This window comes from Patella vulgata, chromosome 4 (genome assembly GCF_932274485.2).
Source record: "Patella vulgata chromosome 4, xgPatVulg1.2, whole genome shotgun sequence".
In the NCBI taxonomy this organism is placed as follows: domain Eukaryota; kingdom Metazoa; phylum Mollusca; class Gastropoda; family Patellidae; genus Patella; species Patella vulgata.
Window position 1 is genome coordinate 22632864 of NC_065882.2, and position 21004 is coordinate 22653867.

The following is a 21004-nucleotide window of genomic DNA, read 5'->3' on the forward strand; positions in this document are numbered from 1 at the left end:
CTGACCTATGCTTTGATCGAAGTATTTGTCATTGAAAGCAGAAGAGTAGGACGTTAAACCCCATTTCATTTCATTTCATTTGTCATTGAAAAGCTCAAATACAAAATGTTAATGCGTATGCGACTTGTATCTCAGCAGTGCCTCGGCTGATTTTGCTTACAATCTGATTTGAAAAACATGTTACAACTTTACAGTCAAATCACGTATGATCGAAAATTAATTTTTTTAGTAATCGACTGAACCGAGCCCTCTAAAATCCTGATCTAATACATCTTTAAAGCGAACTACCAGTGTGAAGGTCTTATTCGGATAAACTTTCGGTGTTTTTTTGCTACGGAAGGACTTCTAAAGTTTTGGCAATTTTTTTTATTCGCATTTTTTTTTATTAAGTGGTTTAATTCTTGGCAAATGAATGAAGAATTAAAGATGGTATATTATTATAATAGCGAAATGCGATTATATTATGTAGAACAGCAGCAAATGGGTACACTCTTGTTTCATAATTAGGGTAATCTTGACGAGACATTCATGCATTGGCACGCTTTCGGGCGGTTAATGTCTTTGTTAATTGCTTAAAAGGCGTCATGAAAATATACATATATTATATTATTGTCCTGAACAATCAAAACACCAATCTTGCGACTTCAAACCGGGGTTGTTTCCCTTTACATGTATAGTGAATGTTCATAATCTCGGTTTTCATCTATTTTCTGCTATTCATTCAGGTAACATTTTGTAGTAAATATAAATGTGTACCTTTTCTTATTCATTTTAAAAAAACATACATGTGGTGGCCCAAGGAAAAGATTAAATGAATGAAATTACCCTGAGTAATAAAATAGTTCCAATTTGGAAAATATGAACCTTGTGTTGGAAGGGTTTTTTTGTAGGTCTGGTAAAAGTCAATTTATGTTTGAAAAGAGTAAATTTTTAAGTGCATTTTTGTGAAGGTAAATTGCTTGTGCACATTTATTATTATAAAGCAAAATATCCAGATGTTCAAAATTGGCTTCTGTAAATAATACCATGTGCATCATTATTGCAGACGTTATCACTTGACTCATGACAAAAAAAGGGAGTGAAACATCTGTTATACAATCATTATTCCTTTACGTGAAATTTTAAAACTTCTGATGAATCTACAGATATATAAACAAACATTGTCATATAGTATGAAACAGGGGTTATGTCGGCACATATAATGGTATAAACGCCAGATACGAGTTACAAACGCCAGATGTGTGAATTTAAATTAAAGATCGAATTTCTTCTCCACTCAGATCCTACCTGCACGGTTCTATTTATTACATTAGTTTCAAGCTTTTATTTCAAAATTGGCTTTAACAAACGCCAAATATCACATTACACGTAAGCTTACCTAAATGAATGCGGTTCTATTTTTTAAAGCGTGGGATTGAGAAGCTACGATCGTTTATTTATTTCGCACCCTATGTTACAGATTTACCTGTGAATATAAAGGCTTTAACAGGTCAGAACTTTAAGATTAATATATATATAAATATGCATAATTAATTGGAGGATACCATTAGTAATTTACGAAATAATGTTCATGTGATATTATTTTATTTTGAAATCGTTTGTATGTAAACAGAACATTTCTCGACAATTAGACCAGGCCATTTTTAAACGGGAGTGATTTTGTGGTAGGGGTGCTGGCTGGGCTGCAGTCAGGAGACCCCATTGTCGTATGTTTGCGGCAAATAAATCTATCTATCTACCATGCTGACTTATAAATTGCATTTGTGTGAGTGTTACGGAGAATGACCGGAATATGCCCCCTTTTCACTGTAGATGCAAGGACTCTGTGACATTTTCGGCCATGGCCGGATCTCCATGCAAGCTTAATCCGGCCGTGAATTAGACCATGGGCCTTATAATACATTATAAGGTCCATGATTAGACCTATGCTAGAATTTTTTGAATTCTCAATTTCTACGATATTATCAGACCTTGTATAATTTGATAGAACTGTTACTTTTCACTATTTATTCATAGAATTGATCATATTTGTGAAGTCTATCCATGACATTTTCGAGTTATTTGAAACACGCATTGTAAATTGTTATATTAAGTTGAAATAAAATCGATTACTGTGCCAAGAAAACACACATTCCTTCTTATTACTTCATCATTTCGTGGGTAATGGGTTTCGTTAATAAAAATGTTGGCGGTCAGATTCTTCTCATTCCCACAAAGAAAATATATACGAGCTCATGCAAGGAGTTCATCTTCATATCTTGAAAGATGGTGGCTATTTTTGTAAGTCATCTATATTAATTCTTATCACTATTACAACCCCCTGTTCTGATTTAACCTGTATGAATGAGAGAATCTACATCTAGTTTCTTTCCTACTCGTCAATCGTCGTTTTTTGGCCGTAGGTTTAGTTCGGTATAGACGTTGAGAAAATGTTGTCATTATGCCAATATCATTTTTGTAACTTATAAGCTCAGTTAGAAAATACTGAAAGTATTTACACAATCAACTTATCGATTTTCAATGGAAATTGCATCAGGAAATGGGCTTGTTCATAATTTTCTGAGTCATATGTATTCTAATGCATGTACAAAACTCACAATATACGTACAAAACACTTGTTTACAAACTTGTTTGAAATATATAAAAGTTCATTTGTCTAATTTAAAGTACGCGCATTTATTTGATATTCATTCTTTAAATTATGAACAGTCATGGTAGTTTTTAAAGTATAATATAAATAAGAAAATACATAAATATTTTATAAATCGATATGTCCGTCGAATTCTAGTTATTATTAGGTCTATAATATTAATATAGTGACGCATGGATATTTCGAAACTGTTACCGAATGACTAATATTTAAATGGGCCAAATTTCTATTTTATGTTTCACATGCGATTTAAATAAAATGTTTAGAAAAAAAAAAACAACACAAAACCGAAGAGGGGACAATAATGACAAACTGATATAGAACAGGTCCATCAACATGTATCCTTTGATCGAGCCGCAACAAGTATGAAAGCGAAAGAAAAATACGGTGTGACATCATTGTTCTCAAATCTCATTGGCTGATTGAAGAAATCCAATCAATGATATCTGACGATGGCAGAATCCCGCTATTCTACTCAAACGATTTACACCCTCCGTAAAAATAGCAAACAAACACGGTCGCCATCATATTAGATGGAATATATTATATTTTCATGATAGTTTTACTAAATGCTTAATTGATTTCACAAAAGGGATGGGTAAAAAATGATGTTCCATTTATAGAGCATAGGGTTTTATTATATTTCTTGGAGGGAGTGAATGACATTCACTTTCCAGGGAGATAACTCTGTTTTTTGTGCATTGTGAGGAATGGATCGGCCATGTTCTGGGAATAATCAGGAGCCGTCTGAAATAAATTCCATGGATGTAGTGCTATGTGGAATATATATTCAGCGACAATTTGGATTTAAGAAGTGGAATATTAACTGTGCGCTCATTTGCCGCTTGTGAGTAAATGATGTGTAGATTATAGTTTTATTTTTAGCATTTTATCGAACTGTCATGCGTATTTCTTAAATTACCTCTATCATTTTAACAGGCAATTTATTTATTCCGACAGATGTTGAAACAACACAGTATCTGATGTGGACTACACAATGAAGAATATTTGTTCAACTGATACATCAAAATAATGGAAAAATTATGGGATAGCAAGGATACATTAAATTTGCCGCTATGCATATTACAACTCGACCCGGCCGATCGAGCAGTTCTTCGGATAGCAGGTAATGATTATTTCTTTGTTTCGTCTCAAACGACACATTCCATCAGTTCCCATATTATATTTATTCCTCTCAATTGTTATTAAGTGTGTGTGTGTGTGGGGGGGGGGGGTAATTTATTTATTTGTAGCCTAGGCCTTTTTATATGAATGTCTTGGACTAGACATCACGCGAGAATAGAAAATAATAATCAATGTGACATGTAATTTTTTTCCAATATCCGTCCCGCCCCCTTCTATTAGTTCTATCCTTACGCCGTCCCGATGTTACTTGTGCACGTGGCTTGTCTTTGGTATCAATCATCTTATTGTATTGTCAATTATGACTGAAATAATTAAGAAATTATAACAAAAGAAAGCATACCATATATTGCTGTCATTTAAACCGCGCGTGTAAAAATCGTCTGCTAGAAAATAATATTCCTTTTGTGAACCTATTGTCGGAAGTAATTCATTCACTGGGCCTATCAAACCTACCAACCCGGTAACTGACAGTTGAGTGGCTCTCTCACGAAAAACCGGGTTATTTATACACCTTTGATACGTCAAGCTATTGAAATTTGTGTGTCGGCCTGGAGCTTGCCTCTCCCTTTATGGGACATTTACATATGCATTCCTGGGACATACACTTCGCCACAACTTATTTACCTGGTCTAACTGGTTAAAAAACATTTCACTGGTTACCTTCTTCAAGACAAATTGTCACCAAGATTTTGGAATAGCTATGGTGTAATTTATTTTAGAAATAAGGATTTTGTGAAACAGTAACTACACAGCCTATTTACCTGTCTGTCTTGATATTGTTGTGGTATACTACCATAACATTTTATCATAAGCACACCTGTAATTAACTGTGTGTAATAAGGTGTTAGTTTGTGTGGCAATAAGGTTATAGTTGAAGTTAACCCTACCAAATAACATAGGTCAACCAATAATCACAAGTATATTGAATATTTGTCTCAAGTTGTGGCTTATGAAGTGATTGTGAACAGAAATGGATTAACATAGGATCTTGAAGCACCATGGCTATGCAAAATGGGTTTTTATCCAGTGATGGGGTTTTTGTTAGCCCTATGGTTCAGTATGAAGAAAATAGACGAAAAGATACTGGTATGTAAAAAATATAAACAGCCTTACGTTACATGTAGATTATAAGCCCACAGGACTACCTGCATTTAAAGACAATGATCAGTTACATGTACAGTCTATAACCCACAAAATATGTGTAATAATCTCTATAATAACCGATTATTTTATGGCTGAGATTCAACAATGTTAAAAAGAAACCTATATGGTCTACAGCTAAGCACATAGTGACATGTAATGCACACTGTTTGCATGTAATGTACCACAGATCTATAATTAAGACAAAAATTGGCAATGAGTAATAATGTACATGTATTCAAAATACAATATCTAGTGCAGTACAGATTTGACAAAATCAAACGACAAACACAAGTTAGCTCACAGCTGTAGGAAATAGTCCTTAATAGAGAGTGGTAATAGTTTTCAAGAAATGTCTATCACATTGTACAAATTATATCATCTACGTAGTACATGTACGTCAATGCAATCGAGGGTTCACAATTGTATATGGGGTCACAGGCCTAACCTGTTGGGTTTTCTTCTGATCTCACATCCTCTCCCACGTACTTCTAGATTTTATTAGATTATTTCGAAAGTGGTATACTGATCATGATCTAGTGCCTACATGTATGTCAAAACGCTTCTCATGATTTGATGTCATATGTAGACTAGTCAGACATTAGCAATTTAGATGCAGGCAAATTTGATTCGTGGATTTTCTTGCTATTTTACTTAACTTTTCACCAGCATATAGGACTATTTCGGGTTCGAGTGCCTGAATTTCACTTATATTTGCCTGAATATTCCACCAATTTAGCCAAGTAAATCAAAAAGTTACTTGAACAGTTATTTTTCGAAGAATACTGTTAATGAGATTGTTGGTAAAAAAGTACTGTAGATCGGAATACATGTATACGTCTTGAAGTTTATTGTTTAATTTTGACCCAATCTTGATCTCAAAGATAAGTTTACCCTTCGTTTATCTCTGGTAAAACTCGCCGGCCATTTTGAAATCAGCAGCATTTCATTCTATCAAATCCTGCCAATCAGTAGCCACTGGGGGCGGAGCTAAGGAACCGATTTTACGCTGATTGCCAGCAAGTTTTACCAGAGATAAATGAAGGGTAAAGTTATCTCTGGGATCGAGATTGAATTTGACCCCTTAATGTTCCAAAAATGTTTAAGGGGAATACCTGCAGATAGAAGGGCTATGATTGTCCGAATTTACATTTCTAGATGTATATACATGTACATGTAGAACACTCAATTTGAAACCTAACTACATGTATATGTATAGAAAACTCAATTCACAACCTGACTACATATACATGTATAGCATACGTAGTACTCAGTTCACAACCTGACAACATGTAAAGAACACTCAATTCACAACCTAACTACATAAGAGAAGACTCAATTCGCAATCTGATTAAAATACAGATCTATTTTTCGTTTCATTTTTTTTATACTATTGATGGCCTACACTACATGAAGATCTGACCGTTTGTGGTGGAAGGTTGCGTCAGAGGTCATACGAGCAGCTTTTGACACTATGATGTGAAACATTTCATTACACAATGAGCGATGATGTTTCTAGTAGGTTACCCACGCCAAAAGCTCGCCGTAAGAGACCGTTTCATTGGCTAATCCCTCACAGATCCTAGTGTAGTAAAGACAAGTAAAACGAAATTTTGAACTACATGTATAAAAAACAAAACAAAATAGGATCTGTGTTTTAATCAGATAGCTCAATTCGCAAACAGACTACCTGTGTATTGAACACTTGATTCGCAAACTGACTACATGTATATAGAACTCACATTTAATCCATTTTTCTCTAAATTATTTTTACTGACATGTAATTATTAAAATAAACCTGCAGTATCTAAAAGAAAGAACTGAATGTATTAAACAATTGTAGTTACCTCAATAATATTTTTAGTGTATCTAAAAAATAATAGGTGTAGCTATAATGTACATGTATGGTAAAAATACTAGTACACGTGGTTCATTATTACATAAAATATAAAAGCTGTGACTCATCAGTGTTTACATTGTTTAAATCACTATGTAGAGATCTACAAGTACACAATATAAAGCTTTGACTAGATACATGTACATGGTATGTGTGTAGGTCTTGTACAGTGAACATGTACATATCCATAATGTTTGTGTAAACAAGAATTTTTATTTCATAACACTGGACATTGCCTTACTTAGTGTACAATTACACACACTACTATCATGATATAATATACACTATAGTAATGTTTGTAGTGGTCTGTTTTATATATACATGTATTAAACAAAATCATATCCACATTTGTGTGACATTAAACTGAGGACTGGATTGCAACCCTTGTATAAGACATTGGGGTCTTGAGAGCTTCCCCCAGTGGTCAAGAGCTCTCTGTCTAATACTAATGGTGTAGCGCTTAAACTGCCCCAACAAAAAAACCAAAACAGAACAGAACAGTGAGTGGCAAAGCCATTTACAATCAGACAAGAGAGAAACCAATTCAGAAACTGAAACATTCTCTTTTATAGCACCTATTAAATGTAGTTCATACTGAAGTATAGAATGTGAGTGGACTAGGTGTGGCACAGGTGCATTCTTATTTGAATGAATTTTCTTATATTTTTAAGAAAACACGAAAAATCATTAGTGGTATCAGGACATCTTGTTATTGTTTGGCTATATAAATATGTGATTATGGGAATTGAACCCTTTATTTTATTACCTGTGTATAGTTTATCATGGTACATTAACTACATATGACTTTATAATATAAATCATTCTTTTGATACATTTTCTCAAAGTGTCAGATCAAGGTAAATTGTATATGATGAGTTAGAAAAGGCCCTGACTCAATTCACCGACCATAAAAGCCTTGTTCTGTTAAATAGTCAGTGGATATAATATATACATGTACTTGTTAAATATTATAATGAATGAAAAGTTATAAACAAAATAAAACTGTATGACAAAGAGAAACCAGAGTAAGAATATATTTTTTTCTGTTTTATAAACAAGTTTCTTTTTACTTTCTGAAGAAGATATGTCGAAATACATGTTTTGGAAGAAAAAAAACCCACATGCACTCATGCAGTGGTTTTGGGATAGGTTTTATTTTTTTTTATAAAAGAAAATAAATTAACATTTAAACACAAAATAAACAGGTCTAAGCATAAGATAAAATAACAATAAAGCATGATATTCATAATTATACACTTTCTATGACACAGTAGGAAATGCAATGTTCAGTATTGTGTACTCAGTTACCTACTTTCTTTAAGTAGCTCCATTATATTACAGGTACTTCTACATTTACATGTTATGTGTAGATTACCAAAAGAAGTTGTATAAAGTGCTCTCTTTGCCAGTCCCTCAGTTTTTTTGCAAATTTTGTTTACTAAAAATATTAGGTCAGATAACAGTCAGAAAATATAAGTATTGTTTTAAATGGTCTCAGATCAATCGTTAAAAAAACAATTTAGGGGGTTTTGTACAATGGAAAACTTCTAAGTTTCTTTAATTATTAAAGATGGCTAATTTTATGACATGTATATTGTGCAAGTTGACAGAAAGGTAAATTTCTGGGATGGTCAGCTTCATTGCTAGTCAGTCTATCACATAATGTACATGTGCACTACTAAAATGAGAATGTACATGTATCCACAAATAATTACATGTTAATTTGACATTCAACAGTCTTGTCACCCCAATTCCAGGGGTTCAGTAAAGATTGGTCTGTAATCTGGACACCGGAAAGTAATATACATGTAGATGCAGAGAAGTCGAGGGTTCATTAAAGGTGGTTCTGTAATCAGGACACCAATGTTAGAAACCTACAATGTATGTTCACTTCCAAGATTCTTGAAAGTGTAGGTAATATGCATGGACAACAGGTGAAAATTTCCTAGATTTTGTTACCATAAAGATTTTCTTTAATTTCTTTTGAATTTGAACCTAGGTGTATATGCAATAAATATTAGTTCACATTGGAGGATTTGTCTTTCATACCGAAAATGAAATCAATGTGGAAATTGACTTACTAAATAGGACTGTTACTGAACAATGGATACAAGCAGAATCGTTGTGAAAACACTTGGAAAATACAGACTTTGCTGTACTTCTTGAGGTCAAACTTTTAAATCAAAGAACATGTTTTAACTGAAACAAGAATTGGAAGGTGCACTCTTTACCATAAAACCAAACATATTGCATAGATTTACATGTAGACTTTAAAAAAGGTCTATATGGAGGGAGAGGGGTTTAACGTCCACTTGACACAAACTAGGTAGTTTCGAGACTAACATATGGTTCAGTTTTATTTCAATAATTCGTTTGTGCGTAGGGGTCTTTAGCAGTGGGAGGAAACCGTAGGTCCCGGAGAAAACCCATGAGGTTGGACAGGCGACCCTACTCCTTGTCACGCACAAATGGGGAATTGAAACCACACCAATTGACTTGATGACAGACCTTATTATGCAACCCGCACACACTAACATTCGGCCATCCAACCCCCCAGGTCTGCATGATTTACAGCTGAAAAAATCAACGAATTGTTTTGTGTATGAGGTTGTTGATAGGGAGAACCTGCCTATGAAGTAGCAATAAAATGAAGAAAATTTGAATATATAACAACTGGTGTATTGTTAACCATAGCACCATGACAATACATTGATATCATACATACCATTAGTAAATACATATACATGTAGGGTAGGTACATAGGCTAGATACTGACAGTAAAATTATATTAAATGAATTTAAAATTGCATGCCTGACTGTTTAACCGTATCTTGACTACATGCAATTGTTATCTTTATGAAGTGAAATAAATTTTGTTTTATGGCAACTTGAGATAAACACTTGAGAACATATGAGTGTTATAACACACTATTGCACATGTATCAGAATGTTCAGTAACCAAGGACAAATAATTTGCAGTAAAATTCCAGACAATTTATGTACAGTAATTATATATGGGTGCCATCCAATTTTCGTTATGTCATGCAGTTCACAAGTGTCTGTGTATCAGGTCAGAATGACATAAGTGGGTATATAAAAGCATATTATTTGCATGCATAATTGTTCTCCTTTCATTTCACAGACATTCAACAAATCACAAATTTTAATGCTTGCCTGGAATGATTGATAATGTGCTCAGAATGTGGGACTGCACACACTTGAATTATAAATACTCAATGTACAATGATAAAAGTAAATGAAACAATCTGTTACCAAGAATTGATATGTTAAACTGAATTAAGCATGATAAATTTGTACCTTACAGTCCTTAAACGTGATTTACAACTTAAGAAGTTATACGGTACTCATTTACAATTGTCTGTCTGTACAGTACCATTCTCAGTATAGCTATGTGGAACGCTTCACGTAAAAGTTAATTTAAGTCATTTTCACTACCTACATGTACATGTAAATTAACCAAACCCTACTCAATCCCAGGCCGAGACGACTTTTTTCCGAAGGACCAGTTCTGTTCTTGACTGAGTATGTTTTAACCTGTTTACACATTTCTGAATGTTTTAGTCCCATTATTTCAATTTGACAGTACTTTTGAGCATTTACAAGACTACTTTTCCTAATTTTTATACAAATAGGCTTTCTTATCATTACTACAGTATTGATATTTTATTGGTTAAAATTTTCTATTATAATATGGTAACATCTGGTCCTTACACATAGAAACACTTGCACTCGGGAATTGATGAATGACATAATTTTAAAGCAATATTGATAATCTACATGTATATTTGTATAAATATTTGGGTACATACATCTAGGTAGACAACTAGACACATCAGCATTTCCACCTACTCTCTATCAAATTCAAACTGTCAAGGGTTCTCAAAAGTGTACACACACATTGTCTCTGTTTTTCATCTCTTGTCAGACTCTTCATCCTACACCACTGGCAAAGGGAAACCATGCTTAAAAATCTTGAACTGTCTCGTGCCAACACCACGATCAACCCCAATACTTGGTTAGTAAGACAGTTTCTTACTCAATGAGCCAGGATGGCTCCCTGGTCATTGTTGGGCTTGATTATGATCAGATGATTTTTTGCTAACTAATCATTGGTGAAGAATCAAATGAAAAGTGAACATCTATACATTTACACGTAAGTCACAAAACCATGCATTGCACTTCATGTACATGTAACTGCACATTTGCTATTTTACATTTGTGGAGAACACAATTGAACACAATTAGAGCTGTCATCACCAATACAGGGATTTAATAAACTAGGTACTATGTGGCTAAATTTATGGTGTTCCTCCACCAGGCGTTATTGTTTTATCTCACACATGTTGGACTACATGTAATAATCTCTTCACTGTTATTACAAGAGATGGATATACATGTATCTTTGTTCCTTTGAGACACAAATGACATGTTACCATGCCCAGATGTCAAAGTTAATATCTTCATTTGAGGTATAGTTAAGGACAAGAAGCTTAGGATCTCATTTGTAAATGATGCACTCAATTTTCAATCAAATGACACACTTGCAGTAACTCCATTAATGCTCGACAAAAGGAAAATTCTCTAGTGTATGGAAGGGGTTAGCATACAAGAAAAGTTAATTACAGTTTATTCCTAAACACTAAGGATTTCATTAATATTAAAATATTCCATATTAAATTAGTATGTGTTCTTACAGAAAATAAGTAAACAATCATGAATACAGTGTTGTCTTCTGTTACATTTGGTAAATACAACCCTTTAAGAATTATTTTCATTCAAAAGTACATGCAGGCCTATGTTAACAGAGTTTTGTTGACCCCTTTGTAGTTGTAGTAGAATGTGTGCAGCCATGCAAAACAGTATCAGGTTTACATCATGCTTGGTTAAGCATGGCCACACTTAAATATGACAGTTATATTTTATAGTCAGTGACAGTAACACATATCAACTCGTGTCTTTTGTACCTGTATAACTCTCTCTTTGTAATCAACTTTAAAAAACAACCAGTTTATTTTATCATACATTATACATGTACTGGTACAAGTTCAACACAATCATTCCCTTAAATATTTTGTACATTATTATAAAGAATATGCGTAGTACATGAAGGTACCATGCCCATGGAGGTAAATGCACTGAACTCATACTGAATTTTACTTGGATTAAAACCCCAATGACAAAAGCACCAGTGAATTATTCTAGAAGTATTGCAAAGTTTGTATTTTCCAAGTGTTTCACAACGATTCTGCTGGTATTTCTTGTCCAAGATGGATAGTACCAAGTAAATAGTTTCAGCTTTTGAAATACAGGTACACACTACCCCAATGACAAAAGCAACAGTGAATTACAGTATTCAAGAAGTACAGCAAAGTCTGTATTTTCCAAGTGTTTTCACAACGATTCTGCTGGTATCCATTGTTCAAAATGGATAGTACCAAGTAGATAGTTTCAGCTTCTGAAATACAAGTACACACTATACATGTATGTGGCTCCAGTTCGCTGTATTAGATCTTCTTGTGCAATTAAAGGACACTAAATAGACATGTACATGTAAATCACATAGTGCCTTTTCCTTACCGTATAAAATATTATACAATGTATTGTACCTACATGTTCATGAGTTTTTATACGCCCACATTGAAATGTGGTCGTATATTGTCGTCGCCCCCGTCCGTCCATCCGTCGGTCCGGGGTCCACAATTGCTGGTGGACGCTCTAGAGGCTAAAGTTAATATCCGATTGACTTTAAATTTATATACAGTGCTTAAGGCCATGAGACGAAGAAGCCTATTGATTTTCAGCAATTTCCGATAATTACTGCCAGAGTTATGGCCCTTGATCACTTCAAAAACTCTTGTGGACGCTCTAGAGGCCAAAGTTAATATCCGATTGACTTTAAATTTATACACAGTGTTTAAGGTCATGAGACGAAGAAGCCTATTGATTTTCAACGATTTCCGATAATTACTGCAGAGTTATGGCCCTTGATCACTTTAAAAAATCTTGTGGATGCTCTAGAGGCCAAACTAAATATCCGATTGACTTTAAATTTATACACAGTGTTTAAGGTCATGAGACGAAGAAGCCTATTGATTTTCAGCGATTTCCGATAATTACTGCAGAGTTATGGCCCTTGATCACTTCAAAAAATCTTGTGGACGCTCTAGAGGCCAAACTTAATATCCGATTGACTTTAAATTTATACACAGTGTTTAAGGTCATGAGACGAAGAATCCTATTGATTTTCAGCGATTTCTGATAATTACTGCCAGAGTTATGGCTCTTGATCACTTCAAAAAAATCTTGTGGACTCTCTAGAGGCCAAAGTTATTATATCCTATTGACTTTAAATTTATACACAGTGCTTAAGGTCATGAGACGAAGAATCCTATTGATTTTCAGCAATTTACGATAATTACTGCCAGAGTTATGGCCCTTGATCATTTTGAAAAATCTTGTGGACGCTCTAGAGTCTAAAGTTAATATCCGATTGACTTTAAATTTTATACACAGTGTTTAAGGTCATGAGACGAACAAGTCTATTCATTTTCAGTGATTTTCGATAATTACTGCCAGAGTTATGGTCCTTGATCACTTCAAAAAACTTTGTGGATGCCCTAAAGGCTAAAGTTAATATCTGATTGACTTTAAATTTATACACAGTGTTTGAGGTCACAAGGCGAATAATCCTATTGATTTTCAAAGATTTCTGATAATTACTGCCAAAGTTATGGCCCCTGATCACTTTGAAAAATCTTGTGGACGCTCTAGGGACCAAAGTTAATATCCGATTGACTTCAGATTGATACACAGAGTTTAAGATCTTAAGACGAACAAGTATATTGATTTTCAATGAATTTTTATGACTTGGAACAGCTAAATCCATGATACAGTATTAAAAGTTTTGTATACAAAACGTTAGCATGGGGAAGAACTTTATAAAAACCAAACAAATTCTAATGGTTTTCTGAGTTGTTGCTCTTAATCAGATTTTAGTGATTTGTTTCCAAGATGATCAAAATTGTTTGTTCCTCAGATTGCCAAGAATACATGTACATTGCATCTTACTTGTAATATACATGTACATGTAAGGAAAGCATAGCGTTTACACAGACTACATGTATAAGGTATATTGTCGGTGAAGTGTCAAAAGGGTGTATCTCGGGAAATTAGTCAAATACACTATTTTGCATTTTTAAAATCTCCCAATTAATATACACATTTCTGTCTAAGCTGTGTATCTCGACGCCAATTAGAACTGTTCTGGGTATCATGTGTCAAAATGTTGTATCTTGAATTGTGGAAATTTTGAAATGCAAAAGGTTCTATTTCTTATTCTTTAGAAATTCTAAGATACACCCTTTTGACACATCACCGACAATATCCTAATTGAAACCTTAAATTTCCACCAAAAAAATAATGAATTGTGCATGCCCTATGCTAGCTGAGAGCCAAGATATGCCAGCTTAGAAAAAAATTGGTTTATGTCCCCCACCTTTGCATTCCGGTTACAAAGGTTTCCCTATACATGTATGTAATCTCTATGCATGTATGTAATCTGAATAAGGCATGAAATGTTAAGTTTTATTAGTCTTGTACATAAAATTACTTTATTTTGTGTTTTAGATCAAAGAGATGCTGTTCAGAAGAAAACATTTACAAAATGGGTGAACAAACATTTAATAAAGGTAAGAAAATATTTCAAGTATTGTAAATTGGTAAGAATTACCTGGTTTTAGTTACATTTAATGTGTACATGTTTTGTAATGTTATCTAACGATGGATTATGGTCAACACTCGACATTATAGTAAGCCTATCACAACCAAGTACTGGTACATGTGCATGAGCACACTATAATTGTAATGTACAATAAGGCAAAAACATAACATTTAGAAATATATTTTATTTAAAGATGCATTATGTAAAAGCTTAATTTGTCTATTGCCGGTCTGTCTTTTGGCCTCAAATTAGACACTTATTCACATGACAAGACCATAATCGACTCTAGAACATCAGATGATGGTATTTTTCAGTGGATTGAACACATTTAATGATGAATTTAAATATGGATAATCGAGTCTCTGTTTATTTTCATAACAATGGTACTTGACAATCGGGACTATATTGTGAAAACTTCGAAGAGTGATAATTAGCCCAGAAATGAGTAAATTGGCTGGAATTTTCAAGATATTCATTCTTCATGATCTATTTTTGAACTATTATAGCAAGAACAGCCAACTCTTGATATAAATCTTTCAATGCATGTTTAAAGGAAAAACATTAAAACCAGTGCTGTACAACTATATGAAGCACTGGGACAATTGTTCAGAGAAATACAAACTTTTATTTTCCATGTGGTGGGATACATGTATATGACATATTTAAAGATGTTGAGACTATACATGAATAACTCACAATATCAATAACAATTTTACACATACTGATATTTTATCTGCACTGTAAGTTTATATGAAAATACAGTTTAGGCTTGTTAACGTTCAGATTCATCACATTTTTTTAATTCTTTTATAAGTTGTTTTAGCATATGAAGAGATATGTTTGTAGGATTGAACCACTGTATATGTTGATCTCATTCTTTACTGGTAATTCTTGGCAGATTGATTAACATCAGAACTTTGATCTGACAATGTCTTTAACCTAGTAAAATTTAACATAGATTTAGCTTTAGATGTAAATCTCAAAATGTTTGTCTTCAAGAATCTGTCTAATCTATTTTTGAACTGATCGTATGAAGTGACATTTAGTCTTGGACATGTTTTGCATAACGAGGTTGAATTAATACAGGTTACACCTGAGATCGTATGTAAAGGATAAATGGTAAAGTGGACCTCTGATATTTACTGAAATAGTGTGAAAACGGTGGGTAAATAACAATAAAAGGTATCTCGGATGACCTAAAAGTAAATGTAAAGCCCACCCCTAACTATATGTCATCAAATTTGATGTCTTCATCTGTATCAAGTCTTATCCTAAATCTTTCTCTTCACCGAAAATTAGAGGTAAACTAACAATATTGATTCTAGTGTTCTTAATATGATACATGTACATGTATGCTACTTAAAAAAATAAATATAATTTGTTAAAGGGAATGGAACCTTATTGACCCTCTTCCTAAAACTGACGACTTTGTTGACCTATATTAACCACTACTAAAATATGATGGGCAAAAATGCTAAAGGGAATGGAACCTTACTGACCCTCTTCCTGAAGCTGACAACTGCTGTTTGCCTCTATTAACTGCAACTAAAAAATGACAGAAACAGAAAGTCTAGTTCTGATACCACTTTCAAATTTCCATAGTAGAATTTTCCATTTTGATGTACTTGTACATGTACTTTTGTAAAATTTCTCTTATGATACACTTCCATTTACATGTACATGTACAATTAGGAATGTTTTCATGATTTCTGTATCATTCTTCCATTTCCAGATGTAATCATATTTTATTAATGTTACAGGCCAAGTTACTCTTCTTGCTAATCAATAAAACAACACATTTAGCTTCGCTTTAAAAATCATGATTTGATAGATTTCTCTTACCGCAACATAACCCGAAGAATGGAGAATTTGGAGACTTTAATCCTTGTGTTTTTGAGAACTAAAATCAATGTTTTAAATTGAGCACACTCTAAAATGTTATAAACTTGCAGGAAAACAATTTGATCTAGCATCCACATGTATACATGTAGTTTTAAAATAACCTTGAAGGGGCAAAATGATACATGTAATATTAATGAGTTTGTGGGTTAGTACATATAGACTTGACCATGTACATGTATAGTAAGATCTGTCTGTTAGTAAATAAACAATGATTATATACAGTTAATTTGTGTTTCTCTCTTCCTCACCTTAAAAAGTAAAGATAAATAGTAAGTAGGTAAATGATGAGCACATTGACCTCAATGTTGTATTTGATCTAGGTAAAGAATGAAAGGTGCGACTACAGTTTCAAATGACAACTTGTCATTCATTCCATGACTAAATATAGGCATAGTTCATTATTGACTATATTACATTAAGAAATCCCTTGCTCATTTAGCATTTGGTGACTTAAAACTGTGTCGACATCAATTCAAAATACATGTACAAAAAAATAAGAATGCTTGAATGGTTCAAAATTCAAATTCATAACACAGTACATTTATTTATGCATTTTATTTGTGGCATAAACTGATCCCTGATAATAAATTTGTAACACTGGTTTCTAATAGACTTATCGGTAATCTCTAAATTCTATTCACTTGAGATATCTCCAGGCCTTGAAATAAGTATTTTAGTGGCCATGTGTACCTGACAAAATACAAGCACTACTGAAGTAGCACCTTTATGACAAAACAAAATGTATAAATTTATAGATATGCTATAAATGAGAAAGTATTGCATAGAAAATACTTGAGATTGTCATCAATAAGTCTTGAAAAGTTAAGATGTACATGTACAGTAAATGTAGCTCTGGTCTTGGACAGTTTTTTGGGGTTTTTTTTCATACATATGTACAATGTACATAAACGACTCACGAGTAAGTACATTTTTAAAAGTTTCTTTTTCCTTGATATTTTGCTTATACTTAGCTGTCTCAGTGGATATATTTCAAGTTACATGTCTTTAATCAGAAATTTAACACGTCTTTGAATTTGAGATGTTCTATAATATAGAATAAATACATGTACTGTAGATAATAGAGACGTTAGCTAGAAGCAAGTTGATATTATATAAAATTTTGTTTTCTTTTGGTAATCAGATATGTTTGGGTCCCTAGTCAAAGGAGTAAAATAGGACAGCCATATATGGTTTTATAGTTCATCAAAATAAGAAGGGGTTGATTTATTTTTATTTTGACAAGAATAACTGGTTTTACAGCTTTGTAGATGTGGTGGATGTCTGACTTTACTTATTTCAGTTTTATGTCTTGGTAACCCTGTAAGTTAATTACAACTTACAGGTTTTTAAAATGCTTGGCATGCTTTTCTTATATGGTTAATGTGATATTGATACCAACCTACATATATAGATAAAACTCTGAAATTGTAGTATTTATCAGACACTTAACAATATGCTAATAATTCAATTTTAAAATGATATATGATTAATAAATTATCGGTAAGTTAAAGGGTTTAGAAATCCTTTTTAGAATCGTATTGAAAAGTACAAAGAATTATGTTATATTCAAATACTGCAAAAAAGTAAATCACTTTAAAATTCTGTAGAGTATTGAAGTTAAATGTTTCCTTGTGAATGTGTTGAAAGGATAAAGACAGAAGGTGTGTAGAATAATAAATGAATTTGTGTAGGCTAAATTTAGTTAAATCAACAAAGTGCAACAATGTATTTGACAATTCAACATATATAGGTACAGACAGTTTACCTGTAAAATGTAAATGTGCATCACAATATTTACCTATGTACATGTATTACATCAAAAACACAATACCAGTACATCAACTTTAACTGTATTGATTAAACTATCCTATCTTTTATCATGTGATATTGGAAATTGATTAAAAACATTACTGCCTTGGAGCCAATTTGTAGAAAATTTGTTTTGTAAGTTAGTGGCTGGTTGAAAATACTACCACAAGAACTTTCAAAATGAACAACAGGGGAATGATACGTATATATAAACCTTCTGTCTGACCCATGCTAAGAAAAATAAAATCAACCAAAGTAATCAATTATGGTTACTTAAAAATTACCCATATTACAGTTTGTTTAAAATCATCTCAACAATATTCATTTGAACAATGAAATTGATTTGACCAGAGGTGATTTGAAACATATGTGTAAGTTTTTAAAAAAACATAATTACATGTATGTAGTTTTTTGAACCAGGAACATGGTTCCATAATCTTCTTCTTCTTGTGGCAAAAGAAAGCCTAAAGGCTGATTTATACTCAGGTAAGCAAAGCCGCGAAGTGAAGCTTTACTTGCAAAGCTAAGCTATGCTTGAAAATTGATCAGGCAGGGCTTTAAAGCACACTAAGGTATGCAAAGACAGTTCTCCGCTTCGCTTAGCAGAGTATAAATCGGCTTGTTATTTGGACAATTGCACATCATTTTTTATGTGAAGTCACAATTCCAAGAAGGCGTTGACGATGTCATGGTGAGTTCCTGGTTCACATTGTACTCTTGTACTTGTTTCTTGAGATTTTTAAAAATATTTACTGACAGAAAATGATTTACAAGTGAACAAGATTACACAACATTATATTGTATTTAGAAGCAAGTAGCTACATGTACATGCACCCAACTTAACCCTCTAGTGTAATAAATGAGACTTGAATGACATATCACTAGTTATACATACTGTATGGTATTATGTCCCATGGTAATAGATAGAATATTCAATTGGAAATCAACTGTCAGTTGTCAATCCTACAATTTATGTGTGTATATTTTTAATTGACACACAGAAAAATTAATTCTTGGAAAGGACAATGTTCTTATACTTGTATGCAGTCGTAATTGAATATGTTAATTTATATGACATAGAGTTCGATAAGGCTAGGCTTTCGTGTTAAATGTATGGTACCTATTGCTTGAAAGTACTGACGGGGGAGCAATCATTTGCATATGTCTATTATTAAGAAAAACACTCTTTGTGTATTGTGTTAGAAATGTGAGATACCTGTACAATGTTATTATAAATCCTAGCAACAAGAAGAGGTTAATGTAGAACACCCTGAGTTGTTTCTACTCGGATCATAAAGACAGATGTTTTCACTGATACCATTCAATAGCATTCAGTACCTGGCATGTCATTTTACAGTGGTTACATTACTGTCAGACATATTCGGTTAGATTTTAAAATCTCCAGGATTTTTATCTTTACAGTATTTTTTTTTTATAGAAGCTTGTTTAAATAAAGTGTTTATTATGAAAGGACAATTACAAACCATGGATCAAAGGGGGTCTCAACGGTAATCAAACCCATCATGATTCAGGTCAATGTTTCAAAAACATACTGTCTTTTGTGTCTCATATTTGACCTTAAATGAACTCAACCCACTCCTGGCTATGACTAGAAAAAGAATGGTCAAATATATCTGCGATATCACCTCGGTGGAAGCGGACGTAAAATACAACTAACACTAACTAATATCCCACAGTAACAATACAATGCTAAAGAGGGTTTTTAAAGGCCATATCTATGTTTACACATAACGTCTAAAAATAATATGATACATATGATGGTGACTTAGGACAAATGGTACTGTTAGAAATTATTTGCATCCACCTGTATAAAAATTGTAATACTAATATGCAGATATACATGTACCTTACAATGTAATTACCATTAGGACATTTGTTTCCAAGAAAAGCAATTTTGTTATCTTTAATTTAAAAATACCCAAAATAAATGTGTATGTATTGTAAAGTTCAATTTCCAAACAATAAAATTTATAACTTGCTTCTGGTGATTCAAGTAGTGTGATTAATGCAAAGGACAGTATTACTCATGTAAAAGATTGTGTATAAAGTATCTCGGAGACTGAAACCATGGCTGTCGAAATTAACACACATGGTAGTTACCGGTATCTCTAATATGACTGCTTATTACTAGATCTTATGACCGTAAACAGATTTTTAAAGAGACAGGTGTTTTTGAGTTAGAAAGACTAAAATTGCTCTGTGTAAAGTATAAAGCCCTGCCCACACTAAAGGATTATTTGTCCACAAATTTCTATAATTATTGGTTTTTGGTAAATTATATCGATTACACGACAGACTGTCCCTGCATATATAGCAGATAATAAATCACTGATAAACCATGGGGTTGATCAAATTAATTTCCAAATGCACGCCACCATATTTAGTTTTTATAAGCTGATCATTTAGGTTAATGCTTGAATAAACTTCTCTATTTTACAATGAAGATGATGGGGAATTCTCATGTATGACATACTATTGCTGACAAAACATCAGGGACTTTAGATGGGTATGGTCAATGGTGGGTGGTGTTTTGTCAATTGCCGACAATAATTCCACCTGTTGGTGGCAAATACTTTTTGGTGTGCAGTGCTGTGTACACGCCTTTAGCTACGTGTACATATAGTTGACAATTGCTGTCAGAATAGAATTTCTGATATATTTATCCATTCATGTCCGACCAAGTTTAAGGTATTTCAGT

At 33.0% G+C, this 21004-nt stretch overlaps 1 protein-coding gene across 7 annotated transcripts in view; it reads left to right on the top strand.

The window, feature by feature from the left end:
- Positions 1-3356: 3356 nt before the first annotated feature.
- LOC126819025 (microtubule-actin cross-linking factor 1, isoforms 1/2/3/4/5) overlaps positions 3357-21004 on the top strand; it is a 150119-nt gene continuing 132471 nt past the window's right edge. For 6 of the 7 annotated variants that reach the window (XM_056100451.1, XM_056100448.1, XM_056100453.1 and 3 more), the window contains exons 1-3: positions 3357-3497; positions 3611-3776; positions 14481-14542. In XM_056100451.1, coding sequence (XP_055956426.1) covers positions 3683-3776; positions 14481-14542 — 156 coding nt within the window. In that variant the 5' untranslated portion in view covers positions 3357-3497; positions 3611-3682. Of the gene's footprint in view, positions 3498-3610; positions 3777-4664; positions 4883-14480; positions 14543-21004 lie in introns of those variants that run through there. The other variant, XM_056100449.1, reaches the window with a different exon arrangement.